The following is an 18,155-nucleotide window of genomic DNA, read 5'->3' as shown; positions in this document are numbered from 1 at the left end:
CGAATTTCCAGATTTTAAACCACAGAAGCTTCATTCCTTAGCCAAATTTCGCGAATTTTCCAGAAATGTAAACAAGGAAAAATTCCAGAAATTCCAGAAACATAAACCTGTAGACACTCGTTACTAAAAACCTGTATCTACTCGAATATGCTATCGTAAATCATCCGTACTAACTTGTCATCACAATAATGTATCAAATAAATCTTACATTATTATCTTGACATAAAATCGATCATTTCTTCATTGATGTTTAACTCAACAATGCAAAGCATTTTAATGTATAATGCATTACAATACATCAAAAATATCATATCAACAACCTATCACATTACATCTTAGGTTGTGATCTTGATAATAAAACTATAACCTATCACACTAAGTCTTAGGTTAATAAATAGGCAATGATGCATTCCGCATGTAGATTAATCATGATATATCCAATCCGACTTGTTTCAACATGGTATTCAAATGAAATTTGATATCTGTAACCTGCACACTTAACAAACTTCATCAATGCATCAAGAACAATAAAAATATCATAAATATGCAAAACAACCAAAAACTTAACCTAGTAATCATTACAAGATCTAAGGCAAGTCCAATCTTTGTCAAGCATATTTATCAACCATAAACAATTGAAATTTCAAATATTTACATGAAACATATTCAAAAAATATTTTGACTTTTCAATTTTCAAAACATTTCATTTTCTAAATTAAACAACTTATGTATTAATTAGAAAATCCATCTTTTACACATTTATACCGTAAGCAACAAGACTTATATAATTCACTAAGAATTATAACGTTTAATGCTTATGAAATCTCCCATGCAATAAGAACTATTTTGACACACACACTGACACTTATTACAAGAATAAAAATAATAAAAATAAAAATAAAAATAACAATAAAAATAAAAATAAAAATAAACTAAGCTACTTTATTTATTTACAAGAAATTCTAAGTTTCTGCAGATTAGATCAGATTAGCATTTACATAAGTCTGCAAGTGAGAAATAATTCTCTTATTATTAATTATGAACAGTGATTCAACCACGATTACCGGTATATTTGTCCTCTTAAACACTCGGTACTTCCAGTTTCCTTTGAGTTATGACACTTTCGACATACCCTGGCCAAGGACAGTCACCATGTAACCCGAGTAGCCTAATATGCCATTGAATAGTTTGTGAACTTATGTGACCCACATTCAGATAAACTTCCGTAATCGATACAAGCACTAAGATAACAAATATTCAATATATATTCAAAAACATCCTTAAACAAATCATGAGACACTTTTTAGATAACAGAATTTTAATTACATTGTGATTTAACTTATTTGCTTTTGCATTTCATTAGTTATAAGGAACACGTGATTTTCTATGAGACCCATGTAGCGAACTTTCTGACAACCTATCCCAAGTTGGAAGATTTAGGTAGGCTAGGTATACAAAGACACCCCGAGGACATACTTGTCTGAATCTCAAAGACCACATTAGTCCCTTAATTTATATTCATTTCATTTGCATAACAATATCACATTTTCTTTCATGCTCATGATTGGTAGAGGTTTTTGCCTATATATTGAACAAATCTTATAGTAATGCTAGATCTTTCACAAAATTTAAGGACTAGATCAATTCATTACTGAAAAGCAAGCATTCTCAGCCAAATATCTGAATATGTTTCCCACAAGAACATTGTATAAATTAAGTTCAAATTAAGGAAACCTTGCTACTTTGTGTCTACCAATATATCCCAAATTGTAATCACTTAACTAAGCAGTTATATTACGATTAAGCAGACTTAAAAGCGAACTATCCTCACTTCTAATCATTTTACAGCATTAACTTAAATCTCTCCCATATTTTTGTCATTTTCTCATTTTTCAGATTTTTATGGTTTTTATGACACTAAGAACTCTTTTTGTATTTTTATGACTCTAGCTATTTACAGACACAAACTTACAAAATTAGTTCTTTGAGAGATTTAATATGAATCAGCATTCTTCATCCCATTGAGAATAGTTAACTTCTCAAATCGAGTCTTATCAAATGCTTTGGTATACAGATCAGCTAAATTATCATCGGTTATAACCTTTTCCAAATGAATTAACTTCTTTTGGGCACAATCACGCAAGAAATGATGTCTAATATCAATATGCTTGGTGACCTTATGCATGACAGGGTTATTTGTAATGTCTATAGCTGACTTATTGTCTATTCTAATAGGAGTATCAAGAAAATCCATACCGTAGTCACGAAGTTGTTGCTGAATCCACAATACCTGGGAACAACAGCTACCAGCAGCCATATACTCTGCCTCACATGAATACTGAACAACACATGTCTGCTTCTTGCATTGCCACGATACTAATCTTGCTCCTAACAACTGACAACCTCCAGTCGTAGACTTTCTGTCATTGTTACAACCCCCAAAGTCCGAATCAGTATATGCAACAAAATCAAACGTTCCTCCCATTGGATACCATAGACCAAGCCCTTGGTTTCCCTTAACATAACGTAGAATACGTTTTGCTGCAGTCAAATGTGACTCTTTCGGACTAGCTTGAAATCTAGCGCAAAGACAAACAACGAACATAATATCTGGACGCGAAGCAGTCAGATACATCAATGAGCCAATAATAGCACGATAATAAGTTGCATCCACAAGTTCATCTTTCGGATCAAGAACTCCTAAACCATGATTTTGTTGAATAAGAGTACCATATGTCTTGGATTCTAACATTTGAAACCTCTCCAAGATGTCATCGACATACTTAGACTGGTGAATAAAGAATCCATCTTTCCTTTGATCTACTTGTAGTCCGAGGAAAAATTGTAATTCCCCCATAGCACTCATTTCAAATACATTTTTCATGCTCATTTCAAACTCTTTGCACATCTTTATATTAGATGAACCAAAAATGATATCATCCACGTAAACTTGTACAATCAGATAATCTCGCTTCTTCCACTTGATAAACAATGTGCTGTCTATCGATCCTCTTGTAAATCCATTTGTCAAGAAATGCGTCGACAACTTTTCATACCACACTCTGGATGCTTGATGCAATCCATAAAGAGTCTTATCCAAACGATATGCTCTTCTTGGATAATTCAGATCTTCAAACCCCGGTGGTTGGTAAACATACACTTCTTCTTTGACTTCACCGTACAAGAAGGCACTCTTAACGTCTAACTGATACACCTTTATACCTTTGAAACTTGCAAAAGCTAAAAATAACCTTATAGCTTCAATCCTAGCATCTGGCGCAAAAGTTTCGTTATAGTCATATCCTTCTCGTTATGCAAACCCCTGAACAACCAAACGTGCTTTATTTCTAGTAACGATCCCTTTGTCATCTCATTTGCATTTATATGCCCGGCGAGTTCCAATCGGTTCTTTACCTCTAGGCACATCTACTAACTTCCAAACTCCAAGTTTTTCAAATTGAGCTAATTCTTCTTGCATAGCTTCAACCCAACATGGATCTTGAACTGCTGGCTTAACATTCTTAGGTTCTACTTGTGAAATGAAACCAGAATACAAACACTCAGTTATCAAACCAGTGTCTTTCACTTCACAGAACAAACTAGTTAGTTCTTTATTCAACTGATTTCTAGTTCGAACAAGTTCTGTAGCATTTCCAAGAATATTTTCAACTGGATGATCCTTATTAATTCGATATTGAGGAACCGAATCAACATTCAGACTTTCTCCTAAATTTGTTCTAATCTGAAACTCAGGAGAGCTGAAATCATCTTCCAATTCTTTAGAAATAGGATCATCATCAGGCAGTGTAACCTTCGATGGAGTAGGTGGTGTAGTGTTTGCGGGTTCATTATTGTCTGAATCTAGTGTCTTATCCTTATCCTTACCACTTTCATCAACATCAGTAGTAGACTGAACGTTGGTTGAAGTAGTATCGACATTCCAAGTAGGCGGAGATATAGGAGTATTATCCATGTGATCTCTTAAAATAATCACATCGTCAATTATCTCAGGATCTGAATAAGAATCAGGACCATGTAGCGAACTAAACACACTATCATAATCGAAATTTTTGCCACTTCCAGAGTGTATAGCGGGCTTATGACTGACAATCTTGACATTCGTTCCAAAATCAACTTTTCCGGTCTGTTTGTTGTAAACCCGTCGAATTGATGTTCCCGGTTTATAACCCATGAGAAATCCCTCTTCAACCTTTGAATCTAACTTTGACTGAGGTAGATACTTCAAGAAAGTACACGGTACACCAAATGGTTCAACATTCTGCAAATTCGGTTTCTTTTTATGTAGAAGCTCATAACATGTCTTATTATGACGCTTAACTACAGTAACCCTATTTAAAATATGACAAGCTGTATTCACCGCTTCCGCCCAAAACATAGTAGGAAGCCCTGAATCTGCAAGCATAGTTCTGGCTGTCTCGATTAGAGTCCTATTCTACCTTTCAGCAACTCTATTCTGTTGTGGTTCATACGGAGAACTGTATTGATGTTGAATTCCCTTTGACAAACAAAAGACATCCATCACATTATTCTTAAATTCAGTTCCGTTGTCACTCCCGATTCTCTTAACACGAACTCCATAAATATTTTCAGTCCGACAAAGAAATTTATGAAAATCTGCGGAGTTTCATCTTTCGATTTAAGAAAGAAAACCCATGAGAATCTCGATTAATCATCAGTAACCACCAAACAGTAATACATCCCACCGATACTTCTTACATTTACTGGACCAAATAAATCCATGTGAAGTAACTCGAAAGGATTGGCAATAGAATTTTCTTGTGTCGGTTTATGTGCAGACTTTTGTTGTTTACCTTTTAGACAAGGTACACATTTGTCTTCCATTCCAAACCGCTTCATGGGAACGCCGTCAACCAAACCATGTTTGACAATGTCATTCATCTTTCGGAAATTGATAGGTCCCATTCTTCTATGCCATAGTAACGATTCAGATTTGTTTGCTTTCGATAACAAGCAAACAGACTCCTCTGGATTATCAACACCTAACACAAGGCCATAGATGTCTGTCTTCCTAGGAGCTTTTAGCAGGATCCAGTCTTCATGAATAACATATCCTGGTTTCAATATAAGTGCTTCTTTCTCATTAAAATGGACAGTGTTACCCTTGTCACAAATTTGAGAAACACTTAATAAATTATGTGATAACTATTCCACATAATTGACTTTCTCCAGCGTGATATTCCCATTGACAACATCACCTTGGCCCGAGATGTTGCCGCCCTTGGGACCTGCGAAACTAACATACGACCCATTTACATCTTCATAGTTGGACAAAACGTTCTTGTCACCTGTTATGTGCCGAGGGCATCCATTGTCAACATACCAAAGACTAATAGGCTTCCTTGGTTCTCCCTGCACATTAGACGATAAGATGGCTAGTTTCTGAAGGGTACTCAAACCTTTTGAGGTTTAGGTTTGCCGAATTCATCTCTAATGATTAATTCGGTCCAATATCCATCGCTCTTTAATGGAACCTTGGATGAAGATGGTGTCACAGACTGTTCCTTAGGTGAAGTGAAACGAGTCTTAGGAGGTGAATTCCTTGGTGAGTGAGTACCAAATCTAGGTTGACTCCCTAATCGATCATAGAATTTAGACGAACTATTAATTCTAACAGGAGGGGATCGATTTTGTTGAGTCATCTTCTTAGGTGAATTACTCCTTTGAGGTGTACGAGAACGACTCGGACTTACACTACTAAAAGTATTTGATTATTATGCCAAATCAATCTTATATAAGGAAATAAACAGGTTTATAAAGGACATACCTGTATTAAGAACACGAAGTCACACGAGAAGCACGTGACACGAAGAACACGAAGTCATGCGAGAAGCACGTGACATGAAGAACACAAAGTCACGCGAGAAGCACGTGACACGAAGACACACGAGGTCACGCACCTGAGCACGAAGATCAGTTCGTGCAGACGTGGCGCGAAGCTGACACGAAGTCAAGTTAGTGCTGACGTAGGCACTAAGCAAGGATCACCTCGTGTTGACATAAGCACGAGGTCGCGCGAAGTTAGACACGAACACAAAGAAAAACACGAATTTCGAACGAATTTGCAATCAATAGCAAATCAAACGATCTTAAACCTTACGGTAATCAACCTTAGGGCTCTGATACCACTTATAAGGTGCCCTATTGTTGCGTGGATCGTAATAAGATGTGATTCGTTATGTCAAGAGTGCGGAATCCTCTTGAGATAACTAGATTGCTATTGCCTTTTGTTAATTAATAAGTAATTAATGAACCCAAGGAGATGCACAAGGCTTGTGGTTCGTGTAGAAGAACACACGAAGGAACAAATAACCCTAGCTCATAAATTTGTGAATATCTCTCAAGAATTCGTAAATCATTAACCTAATTTCGTAGATTAGGTCTTGTATTTATACTAATTACGTATTGGATCGTGTGGGCTTAGGCCTTAATTACGTATTAGGCCCGAAACAATAAACAACCGATCTGTCTCGTGCTGACATCAGCACGAGGTTGTTCCTACATGCTGATGACGTCAGCACGAGGGACGACCCATTGTTCTTTGTCTGACTTCGTTTGAATCGTACATAACATCCAATCACCGTTTAAGTGTTCTATGACACTTATAAACCTTGATTCTATGTTCTTGTACCTGCAAAACAATATATAACACACAAACACAATACAAAACACAAATTGATATAATATTGAAGTTCAAATGTAATCATTAAATATCAACACAAGTTCTTATTTAAATGATTACACACAAGTTCCTAAAAACATAAACGATAATCAAATCTATGTTGCGATTGTCACGACGAATCTGCATCTACATATATCACACGAAAAACAAACAAAAATAACTACTCTAATTCAGTCCTTTAGTTAAGTTAAACTATAATGTCCTTTGTGTTTCTCAAAAAGATAAAATTTGAGTTCTAGGGCATCTCGGGGTTTTCACAACTAACATGCCCATCGAATTTACAAAGTTAAGACCTATGATGGAAATTTTCCTAAAGGACTTACTTATACATATATATGTATATAAATAAAATATATATACGCAAATATATACATCTATTAATATGTATATAGATACACATACATAAACATATTTATATAAATATATACGGACACTCTTTTTTTTTAATTTTTTTTTTAATTTTTAAATTTTTAAATTTTTTTTTTTCGTTTTCAAAAACTAAGGTTTTTTAAACAATCAAAGAAATACAACGTAATAAAGTAAAGGAGTAATATATACTTACAGTCCACGCCGTCTTGCCTCATTACATAGTCGATTTAGTTCTGAACACATTCTTCCATGCGCATAGCCTCGTTTATTTAGGTATTCGTTCATAAAACAACTGACAGGCCCTTCTTTAAATAATGTTACGAACTCGACATTGGAAGCAGTTTGATGCTTTAAACATTCCCCGTCATGTGAAAACTTACCGCATTTGAAGCATCTTTCAAGTTTTCGTGCTCTTCTTTTAACAGCTGCTTTTGATGTTCCAACTCCAAAATGATTTTTGTTATCAACTTGACGATGTTCTCTTCTAATGTTATCACACCTTTCCTTTATATCTAACACTAATTCGCTTGGTAATTGATTTTTATTATATTTACATAACACTCCGTACATTACTAGAAAATGGTTATGCTCTATATTACGCATTTTGAAAAATAGTTAAAAATAAAATTTTAGAATGGAGGGAGAAGACTAGTTCTTTAAGGTCTGCTAGTAGAAAAGACCAATGCTCCTGAATGCATTATGACCTATTTTTCGACCTCCTATTCGATTACCATGACTAAATATATCTTTTGGTAGGGGAAATTTGGATATTGTGGAGGTACAGCAAACTGATTGCCATCCATCCCTACCTCTTCTGTGACAAAATCGAGGTGTACCTGTACAAGTACAACATGGTGTAGGAATACCTGATATATCAACTTCCATACTTCCTACTATAACATAAATGCCTTGACTCTGCCTTCGTGATCGTTGGATGAAGGGTTTGTCATCTTCTTCTATCTTTGGCTCTTTCGCAACTGGAGGTTCTGATGTAGTTGCATTTGCAAATCGTTTCTTTCCAGCTTCCATTTCTTTTAGTTTGTATAGGTAATCATATGTAGCTCTTACATACTCGTCGAATCCTAATTCGTAATCCGTGATCTCATCCATGGGTTGCTTTGAAATTGAAACTTTATCACGTTCTTCGGTTGGTGTACGAAAATCAGATATTTGTTTTTGTATATCTCCCCAGTAATCTTGCTTAACTAGTGTTGGTTCTAGGTTGGTGCTGACATAGCTTTCTCTTTCTATCTGAGCGAATGATTCAATCAAACTATTATCTTCATCCCAATTCATCCACTTATTGTTGTCCATGTTCGCCTTATATCTGCAAAATTCAAAGTAATAATAGAAAATAGAATATACGATAAAAATTCAGAATGGGGAAGAGGACTAGTTCTTTTAGGTCTGCTAGTAGAAAAGACCAAAAAAAATAGAAAAGAAATAAAATAAAAACTAGGGTTGCCTCCCGCAAGCGCTTAGTTTTTGAGAGTCTTTAGCTAGACTCTTTTTCCCAAAGATTCATTCGCCAATGGCGTAGAAGCCATCAGTGACTTCCACGATATCTTCAACTTCTTCTTCGTGATAATGTTTTACTCGTTGGCCATTCACAATGAAAGTATTGTTTTCATTCCCTACAAGCTCTATATAACCAGAAGGAAGACCACGTTTCACTACGTATGGACCGGACCATTGTGATGTGAGCTTTGGTTGCTTGAATTTGTACTTTGACTGAAACAAAAGAACTTTGACTCCTTCCTTGAATTCTTTAATTCGAATTCTTCGATCATGCCATACCTTCGTTCTTTCTTTATATAATTGTGAATTTTCATAGGCATACCATCTCATTTCATCCAATTCATGTAATTGGAGGAAACGTTTTTCACCGGCTTGAATTAAATCAGTGTTGCAATTCTTTAGTGCCCAATATGCTTTATGCTCAATTTCAATTGGTAAATGACAAGTTTTGCCATATAATAACCGATATGGTGTTGTACCAATCGGTGTCATATAAGCTGTACGAAATGCCCATAATGCATCATCTAACTTGCTTGCCCAATTCTTTGGATTACTGTTTACGGTCTTTTCTAGAATTCCTTTCAATGCTCGATTCGTGTTCTCAACTTGACCACTGGTTTGAGGGTGGTATGATGTGGAAAAACGGTGATTAACTCCGTATTTCTGTAGAACCTTCTCGAGTTGAACATTTGCAAAATGGCTTCCTCGATCACTTATTAGTGCTTTGGGACAACCAAAACGACTAAATAAGTTCTTCGGAAAATCTATCACCACCTTGGCATTATTTGTAGGTAATGCTTTGGCTTCAGCCCATTTTGAAATGTAGTCTATTGCTACCAGAATATACTCGAATTTATGGGGTCATTGGAATGGTCCCATGAAATCTATCCCCCAAATATCGAATATTTCACAAACTTGAATTCCTTGTTGTGGCATTTCATCTCTTTTTGAGATGTTTCCGGTTCGTTGGCAAGCGTCACATGTTTTTACAAGCATGAAAGCTTCCTTGAAGATTCTTGGCCAGTAAAAACCAGCATCAAAAACCTTTTTACCTGTTATATTAGGCCCATAATGTCCTCCTGCTGGTCCGTAGTGACATTCATCCAAAATCTTTCTTGTTTCTGCTCCAAAAACACATCTTCATATCATTCCATCTGCGCATACTCTGAACAAGTGAGGGTTTTCCCAAAAATAATATTTTAGATCAAAAATGAATTTCTTCTTTTTCTGACGTGTCAAACATATTGGTAGAACTCCTCCTGCTAAGTAGTTTGCAATATCTGCAAACCACAGTGACTCATCATTCTTTTCATTTTTTATAAACATGAGGTATTCATTAGGAAATGAATCATTGATTTCTTCTTCCTTTAATTCTTTCAAATTTGGGTTCTCTAATCGACTTAAGTGATCAGCTGCAAGGTTTTCAGCACCCTTTTTGTCTTTAATTTCAATGTCAAATTCTTGCAAAAGAAGAATCCAACGAATGAGACGAGGTTTAGCATCTTGTTTAGTAAACAAATATTTTAGTGCTGGATGATCAGTAAATACAACTGTTTTAGACAAAACAAGATATGCTCTAAATTTATCAAAAGCAAAAACTACAGCTAAAAGTTCTTTTTCAGTGGTGGTATAATTTTGCTGAGCTCCATTTAGTGTTCTACTTGCGTAATAAATTGGTCTAAATCGTTTCTCTTCTCTTTGTCCTAAAACAGCTCCTAAGGCAAAATCACTTGCGTCACACATTAACTCAAAAGGTAATGACCAATTTGGTGCTACCATGATTGGTGCATTAGTGAGTCTATCTTTAAGAATCTCAAAAGCTTTTGTACATTCTGAATCAAAATCGAATGGTCGATCTTTTTCTAGAAGTTTAGTCATAGGACGTGCAATCTTTGAAAAATCTTTAATAAATCGTCGGTAAAATCCAGCATGTCCTAAGAAACTTCTAATTGCTTTAATATTGGTTGGTGGTGGTAGTTGTGCAATGACATCAATTTTTGCTTTATCAACTTTAAGTCCTACTTTTGACACTTTATGTCCTAGCACCATTCCTTCACGTACCATGAAATGACACTTTTCCCAATTAAGAACTAAATGAGCTTTTTTACATCTAGCAAGCATTTTATCCAAGTTGGATAGACAGGTTTCAAATGAATCTCCAAAGACGGAAAAAATCATCCATAAAAACTTCCATGGAAGTTTCTAACATGTCTTGAAAAATAGCAATCATGCATCTCTGGAAGGTACCAGGTGCATTACAAAGACCAAAAGGCATTCGTCTATAAGCATAAGTCCCAAAAGGACACGTAAAAGTGGTCTTTTCTTGGTCAGGTGGATCTATAGGGATTCGAAAATATCACGAAAATCCGTCAAGAAAACAAAAGTACTCATTTCCGGCTAATCTTTCAAGCATTTGGTCAATAAAAGGTAATGGAAAATGGTCTTTTCTGGTGGAATCATTCAGCTTTCTATAGTCAATACAAACTCTCCACCCAGTAATAGTTCGTGTGGGAACTAGTTCATTACGGTCATTTGTGATTACAGTCATACCACCTTTCTTTGGTACACAATGGATAAGGCTTACCCAAGGGCTATCGGAGATAGGAAATATGATTCCAGCATCAAGTAGTTTAATTATCTCCTTTTTGACTACATCTTTCATATTAGGATTTAGCCTTCTTTGTCTTTGAACAACAGGTTTTACATCATCAAGAAAATTAATTTTATGTTTACAAAATGAAGGGCTAATTCCTGGTATGTTAGATATACGCCAAGCAAATGCACTCTTATGGTTTTTCAAAACCGTTAAAAGTTTTGTTTTCTCATCCTTAGAAAGTAAAGAGGAAATAACAACAGGTAAGAGAGACTCCCCTTGAAGAAACGCATATTCCAAATTGTTTGGAAGTGGTTTGAGTTCTAGATCCGTGGGTGGTTCTTCTACTGATGTTTTGATTCTTAGATGTTCTCCTTGCTTAATTTCTTCAAATGATTCATCCTCTGGTGGTTTCTCGTCTGTGCTTAACTCCATTATCTGTTCACTTTCTTCTGGAGTGTATTCTCCATTTTTTCCATCTTCAAATGTTCCCCAGATATTGTCAGCTATGTCTAGCAATTCCTGCAAATACTCATCTACATCCTCATCAATAATATCAATACTAAAACAAGTATCATCAGTTGAGTATGGATGTTTCATTGCTTTATCTATAGTAAAGGCCATTCTTTGATCACCAACTCCTAAGGTTAATTCTTTATCTTTTACACGAATGATGGCATCAGTCGTATGAAGAAAAGGTCTTCCTAAGATTAATGGTACTTTACTATCTTCATTCATTTCAAGAATTACAGAATCAACTGGAAAAATGACCTACTTCTATCATCATATTTTCAGCTATGCCTAACGGATATTGGAATGAGTGGTCAGCCAATCTAATGCTCATCTTGGTTGGTTTTAATGCTCCTAAAGACAATTTAGCATATAAAGAATGAGGCATCAAATTTATACTAGCTCCTAGATCCGCTAATGCATCACAAGTCATTAATTTTTCAAATGAACAAGTAATAATAAAATTCCCTGGATCATCAAGCTTTGGTGGAATTTGGTTTTGCAAGATTGTTGTACATTCTTCATTTAAGAATGTCGCAGAGATCTCTTCTAACTTGTCTTTGTTGCTTAACAGTTCTTTGATAAACTTGGCATAGTTTGGCATTCCTGCAAGCACGTCAACTAATGGTACATTAATACGAATTGTTTTGATCATCTCTATAAACTTACTATATTTTGCTGCCATCTTCTCTTTTCTCAATCTTTGAGGATAAGGAATCTTGGGTTTGTATGCCTTCAATGGTGGTTTTGCAGCTGGTTCAGTAGAGATGGTTGGAGTCTTTTCTATTGGCTTTGGATCTGCTTCAATTTCTTCATCCATACTTTCATTTTCACTATCATTATTGTCATTGACTTGCTCTGGAACATCTTTAACTGAATCAGATGGATCCACTTTTGTAACATTTGTCCCATAAATATTATCGGCTCTTGTGGAAATGGCATTTACATGTTCATTTCTAGCAGGAGGGGGTTGATATTTTTGGTTTGAGTTTGAGTTGGAGTTTGAGGGTCGTGCCCCTGATTGTGTAGGCCTTGGGTTTTGTTGGGTATTACTTGGTAGCGTACCCGTTGGTCTATTATTATTGCTCAAACGATCTAACTTCTTTTCCAGATCAGTAATGGATGCTTGTTGATTCTTTTGGCCTGTTTCCATGACGTTTTTGATATAGGTGAATTTGCTAAACAACCTTTCATTTGTTGTATTTTGTGTGGTGATGAAATTATTTATCGTTTTGTTGACTGTTGATAAAGTTATTTCATCATCTCGATTTGGTTGTGGGTGATTGGTTGACTCATCATGTGATGTTCGTGGTTGGTTTTGGTAATTTTGGTAATTTCGAGGATACCTATTTTGAAAATTGTTGGTGTTAGATTTAAAACCAGGTCTGAAATTTCCTTGATTTCGGTTTTGAAAACCGCCTTCTTGTCGAAATGGACCTTGATATTGATTTTGAGCATAGTTGGCATCTTCCCGAACTATACTTTCACAATCTTCTGAATAATGCAAACCTCCGCAATGATCACAACCACTTGCAACCACTTTTATATCTTTCTCCATTCTTCCAAAGTGAGTTTCTACGTGTGAGAGCTTTTCGTCTACTTGTTTTGATAGTGCCCTAATTTCTGCTATAACATCTAAATTACTCCCACTGCTTTCAGCACGAGCAACAGTTCTTCGCGATCTTCTATCTTTACTAATTGTGTTTCTTGTAAGACTTACGCGCACCATATCGTCCATCATTTTGTATGCAGTATTGGTTGTTTTGTATAAGAAAATTCCACCTCCAGCCAAATCTAATTCCTTTTGAGATTGCTCACTAAGGCCATCATAGAAAATTTCTATGATTTCATCACGTTCTATACCATGGCCATGACATTTTTTTAACATCTTTTTCAATCTCTTCCAAGCTTGTGGTATAGTTTCTTCTTCTTCTTGTCTAAGATCTCTAACGTCCTTTTTTAGCTTTCTAGCTAAAACAGGTGATAAAAATTCAGACACAAATGCTTCTTTTAACTGCGCCCATGTTTCGATGCTATTCTCTTCCAGATCTTCAAACCAAGCCAAAGCCTCTCCTGTGAGAGATGATGGAAACAAACTTAACTTTACATAATCTTCTTGATCATCCCCATACTTGAACATTCTACATAGCCCTGTGAATGTGGCTAAATGTGGCTATGTGTTTATGTGGATCTGTTTTTACATTCCCATCAAATAAATCATCTTGAATTGCTTTTAAGTGGTGTCCTTTGACAGTGAAATTAACTCCAACAGCCGGAGCACGGATAGCCGAACTCGGTGTAATGATTATTGTTCGGATTCGGTCAATCATGGGTATATCGAAAGGATTTATTTCTCTACCCCCCATATTGTTATTTGGATTTGATGAATTTGATTCGGTTTTGGGCTTTTGTTTTGAATTTTGGTTTGATGGTTCAAAAACGGTTTGTTCTACTTTAACACTACTAGTACTGCTACTAGATGATGTAAAAGTTTCAGATTTCTTTGAAAGTTTCTTTTTCTTCTTTAGGACAATTTTTCTAGGATCGGAAGAAGGGCTTGGGCTTGTAAGTGGTAATTTACTAGATCTCGTGTTCATCCATCTATCTGTAGACTGGAAAAAGAAAACAAATAAAACCGTGAAAAGCACCTGTTTAACACTCTATAAATATACAAAAATTAATAATAAACACTTTAATTAATATATATATTTTTTATGTTCTATGATATCACTAGATATTAATTTAATTATTAAAAGTTTATTAGTCCTTAGTCCAACAGTCCAGTAATCCCACTTGATTTTCAAAGGTCATGAATCGGAATAAGCTCAAGTCAGGTTATCCATAAATTATCCCACATCCTTGGTGATCTAATCAACAACAAGGGTTGGATTGGTTTTATGGTAACTTCTGCTTGTTTATTCTCAATATTCTTAATCCTTATCTTTTTCAACTACCATAAATGCAAAGGTATGGAATAATTATTAATTGTCTTTTATATATATAACAAGAAAAGAAAATATTAATTACTTATCTTTCTTTTTTTTTAGATTGTGGTACAATAGATAACATAAAACAATACAAAATAATATAACTTTTTAGAAATTAAATTTCTAAAAAGGATCAATTAAAGATAGTACCTTAATAAAGATTGGCAAATTAGAGCCTTCCCCGGCAGCAGTGCCAAAAACTTGATGTGTAATTTTCTCTCTACTTTTATTTAATCTTTTTGCTCATGAAAATCAACCAAGTTTTAAATTTATAAAACTAGGCTATACTAATATCTAGACTATTACACACAGGCAGTGTACCTTGTTGTTTATAATATAGTTACCAGTAAGTCCAGGATCAACCACAGGGAAAGCGTTTGTTTATAAATCTTAATAAAAGTATTATATTTAATCTAGAAAAGTGGGGGTTTTATGACCGAATTGTCACGTTGCTTATCAACTACTTGTGATCCATTTGAAAAGATTTACAATAATTAAACTTGTTTAATTTAATATTGTCATTGAATCTTTGAAAATCCTTTTTAGCATTTTCTAAATCATTTTGAACCTTTGACCTTTAACTTCTACACAAAATCTATTTTATAATTGGGTTGTCACGAATCCAATTATTAAGCTAAATACGTAGAGAATGAGTTGTATGAAATAAGACTTAACTTAATGTAGTCACATTGACTTTTTGGAGTCAACATAAGTATGAGACACCATTCTTTCTTCTTTGAGAAACTATTCTACAACTTTATGTTCTACTACTTCAAATATGCATCAAACTCACTATTTTATGTCACTCAAAATAGCTATTGTTGCAACTAATAATGCTTATATTTCTTAACACAACAAAACTAAATCCCAGTTTAACTATCTAACTACTTGAGTTAACTAGAAATCTTAATAATCACTCTGTAGACTATTTCGAAAACCTTGCAAGAAAACAACGCATGCTTACATGCGTATGAATGAACAGTAACGAAACTTCATGATTCTTTTCCTGGACATAGAACTATCAAAACCCAATATATAACCACTATTATAGCACAATTTTTACGTGGAAATATCATAGAATTGGAACCATGTTTACTTTCGTAAACTTGTTGGAAGCGGATGCACAAGAATTAACAAAGTAACCTTATGGACATTACAACACACTTTAAATGCTTAATAATATAGTAACTAAGTGATTTAAGGTGCTTGTGTTTTGGGAACAAGAGTTTAAACAAAGTCGAAAGCTTCGAGGTCGTTAATGGTAACTTGAATATGGATCAACGAAACTTTACGAGACTATGGGTAAATGTTTTGGCGGTGTTTAGGAACTGTTTGTGATTGAAAATAAAAGTTAAGGTGTTGGTGTTTGTGAAACGTAACCAAGGTGAAACCGAAAACTTGCGTATGTTAATGGTAACTTGGTAACTAAACTACGGTAACGTAAACTTGCTTTGTAGGTTGTGAAGGATGGTGGTTTTGGTGCAGAAACTGAAGAGGAATGGGAGATGTAAGTAACTTTGGAACCCGGTGCACACTCTTTATCTTCATTTACGTCTTCGTTTTATAGCCACGGAAAGCAAACAAGCCTCGTCGACGTGACATTATTGATGGGGTAGCATGTTCCCCATTATAAGCAATAATACTATTCTTCACCAGCTCCATTGAGTGTAGTACCGTCAAATCATACGTAATAGATAAAATTATTAACTCCAAAAACTTGAATCTGTACGTCCCTCTAACGAGGTCCGAAGTCCTCTGTCAAGGTCAACCTCTATCGAGGTCTACCCCCCCTCTGTCGAGGTCCTCTTCTAACAAGGTCAGGATCCCTCTAACGAGGTCCTTCCTGTTTTGTTTTTTAGTGTTTTTGACTTTTCTTTTTCGTTTGACTTGTTTTCGATCCGTTTCTTTACCAAATCTTGTTCAATCTTTATTTTTACCTACAAAACACTTATGCAAATAATAAGTATCTAAAATACATTCATTCATGATCAAATGTGTGTAATATTCAGTAAAAAGACCAGATAATGCTTCATAAAATATGTATAATTTTAGCATTATCAGGTCCCCACATATACTGGGTCCTTGTGGGTGAGAGAGATAAAATGCAAATACACATATGGATAAACAAAAACAAACAAGAACACACAAACATGAATTTATTCAAAGATAACAAACAAACACACATAATTTGTTCAAATGAGACACACGAATTACAAGTTTAAATAGAAAGACAGATTAAACACAAGTTTTGATACAAGCAGGAGTAGTTCTAGATGTATTAGCACTATCTATTGATTTTGATCTACGAACAATCAACACTTGTTTGATTTGAGTTGAAATGCCATCAAGCTTGATTTTTCTATAAGCATATAAAAATCTATCTTTAGGAATCCATTTACTGCTACTAGTTAAGCACATGTCACCTGAAACATGAACATTCTTTAAATTAGAAAACAAATTTGTCTGTAAGTTCTTGCCAGGATTCTTCTTGATGGTTTCATTGTTCGTTTAACCTTTCTTAATATTATTAGGTGACAACCAACCACACTGATCTTTATATTTAGTAATCCCTGAGGTTGTGTCCCTAACTACCTTCAAATTGGACTTAGAGGTCGTCTGAGACTTCCTAGGAACACTAGATGTTGTCTGAGTTTTTGGTTGTGTGTTGCCTAATAATTCATTCTGCACCTTCTTTGAAGTCTTGTGAGGTTTCACTTCTTTTGGTGACTTAATTTCAGTTTTAACTTTAGTCGTTTTTGAGTCACCAGAGGTCTTAACTACACTAAACACTTTTGTGAATTTTGGTCTTGTTTTCTTACCTTGTTGGGTATGTGTTGAAGAGTATGATTTTGGATTCTTTATCTCAGCAAATTCAGGTTTGTTTTCCTTTTTCTCAAAGATTTTTTCAAAGTCAGGATTAAATTTATGATTTCCATTCATAAAATCATTGAACAGCTGAGATTCTGTTTCCAATTTCACACTCGATTCAGTCACATTTGTCAGACATGAACTTTGCTTAAATGATTGCGATGCTTTTTCTTTGTCCAAAAACGATCAAAGTTTCAATTTTGTCACAGTTAGTTCCATTTTGACTTTATTTAGTTCCTCAACCACTTTTATGTATTGATCATTTTCCTTTTCAAACTTTTTCATTGCATCATTCAAGTAAGTTTGAGTGTCTTCTGAAAACTTAGGAATGGATGTATCAAAATAAATATCATTTGGATTAACAGAAACATCATCATTTTCATCTTGAGTACATTCAGTTTGAATAGAAACATGCACAACTTCAAGATCAGTTTGTACAGATTCATTCAAAATTTCACAGATTGAACAAGTAGACTGATTTGAAGTTTTAATGTTTTAAGAATTGGTTTGCTCAGTTTCATTCACAATTTCACATATAGAGCACCCCGGTTGGTCACAAATTGAGGTATTTGTCTTAAATGGGTTTCTT

At 34.8% G+C, this 18,155-nt stretch overlaps 3 protein-coding genes across 3 annotated transcripts; all 3 read right to left on the bottom strand.

The window, feature by feature from the left end:
* Window positions 1–8,611: 8,611 nt before the first annotated feature.
* On the bottom strand, window positions 8,612–10,657 carry LOC122597021. The gene is made up of 3 exons (XM_043769662.1): window positions 9,841–10,657; window positions 9,661–9,729; window positions 8,612–9,441 (listed from the first exon to the last, which is right to left on the bottom strand). Exons 1-3 carry the CDS (start codon window positions 10,655–10,657, stop codon window positions 8,612–8,614), a joined length of 1,716 nt encoding a protein of 571 aa, XP_043625597.1.
* Window positions 10,658–10,964: 307 nt separating this feature from the next.
* On the bottom strand, window positions 10,965–11,939 carry LOC122597020. The gene has a single exon (XM_043769661.1). It carries the CDS (start codon window positions 11,937–11,939, stop codon window positions 10,965–10,967), a length of 975 nt encoding a protein of 324 aa, XP_043625596.1.
* Window positions 11,940–11,955: 16 nt separating this feature from the next.
* On the bottom strand, window positions 11,956–13,851 carry LOC122597019. The gene has a single exon (XM_043769660.1). The coding sequence runs from the start codon at window positions 13,849–13,851 to the stop codon at window positions 11,956–11,958; it is 1,896 nt and encodes a 631-aa protein (XP_043625595.1).
* Between the last annotated feature and the right edge of the window lie 4,304 nt (window positions 13,852–18,155).

This window comes from Erigeron canadensis, chromosome 4 (genome assembly GCF_010389155.1).
Source record: "Erigeron canadensis isolate Cc75 chromosome 4, C_canadensis_v1, whole genome shotgun sequence".
Lineage (NCBI taxonomy): Eukaryota > Viridiplantae > Streptophyta > Magnoliopsida > Asterales > Asteraceae > Erigeron > Erigeron canadensis.
The sequence above is the reverse complement of the archived record's forward strand: the minus strand, read 5'-3'. Positions and strand labels throughout refer to the sequence as shown.

Bases quoted from the DNA above. Each gene is read 5' to 3' on its own strand.
- LOC122597020 (XM_043769661.1), bottom strand. From the start codon at position 11,939: ATGAATGAAGATAGTAAAGTACCATTAATCTTAGGAAGACCTTTTCTT.
- LOC122597019 (XM_043769660.1), bottom strand. From the start codon at position 13,851: ATGTTCAAGTATGGGGATGATCAAGAAGATTATGTAAAGTTAAGTTTG.
- LOC122597021 (XM_043769662.1), bottom strand. From the start codon at position 10,657: ATGGTGCTAGGACATAAAGTGTCAAAAGTAGGACTTAAAGTTGATAAA. The intron at 9,730-9,840 runs GTCAGAAAAAGA...TTTTTGGAGCAG, and splicing joins TCTACCAATATGTTTGACAC to AAACAAGAAAGATTTTGGAT. The intron at 9,442-9,660 runs GTAAAAAGGTTT...ATATTCTGGTAG, and splicing joins TTATGGGCCTAATATAACAG to CAATAGACTACATTTCAAAA.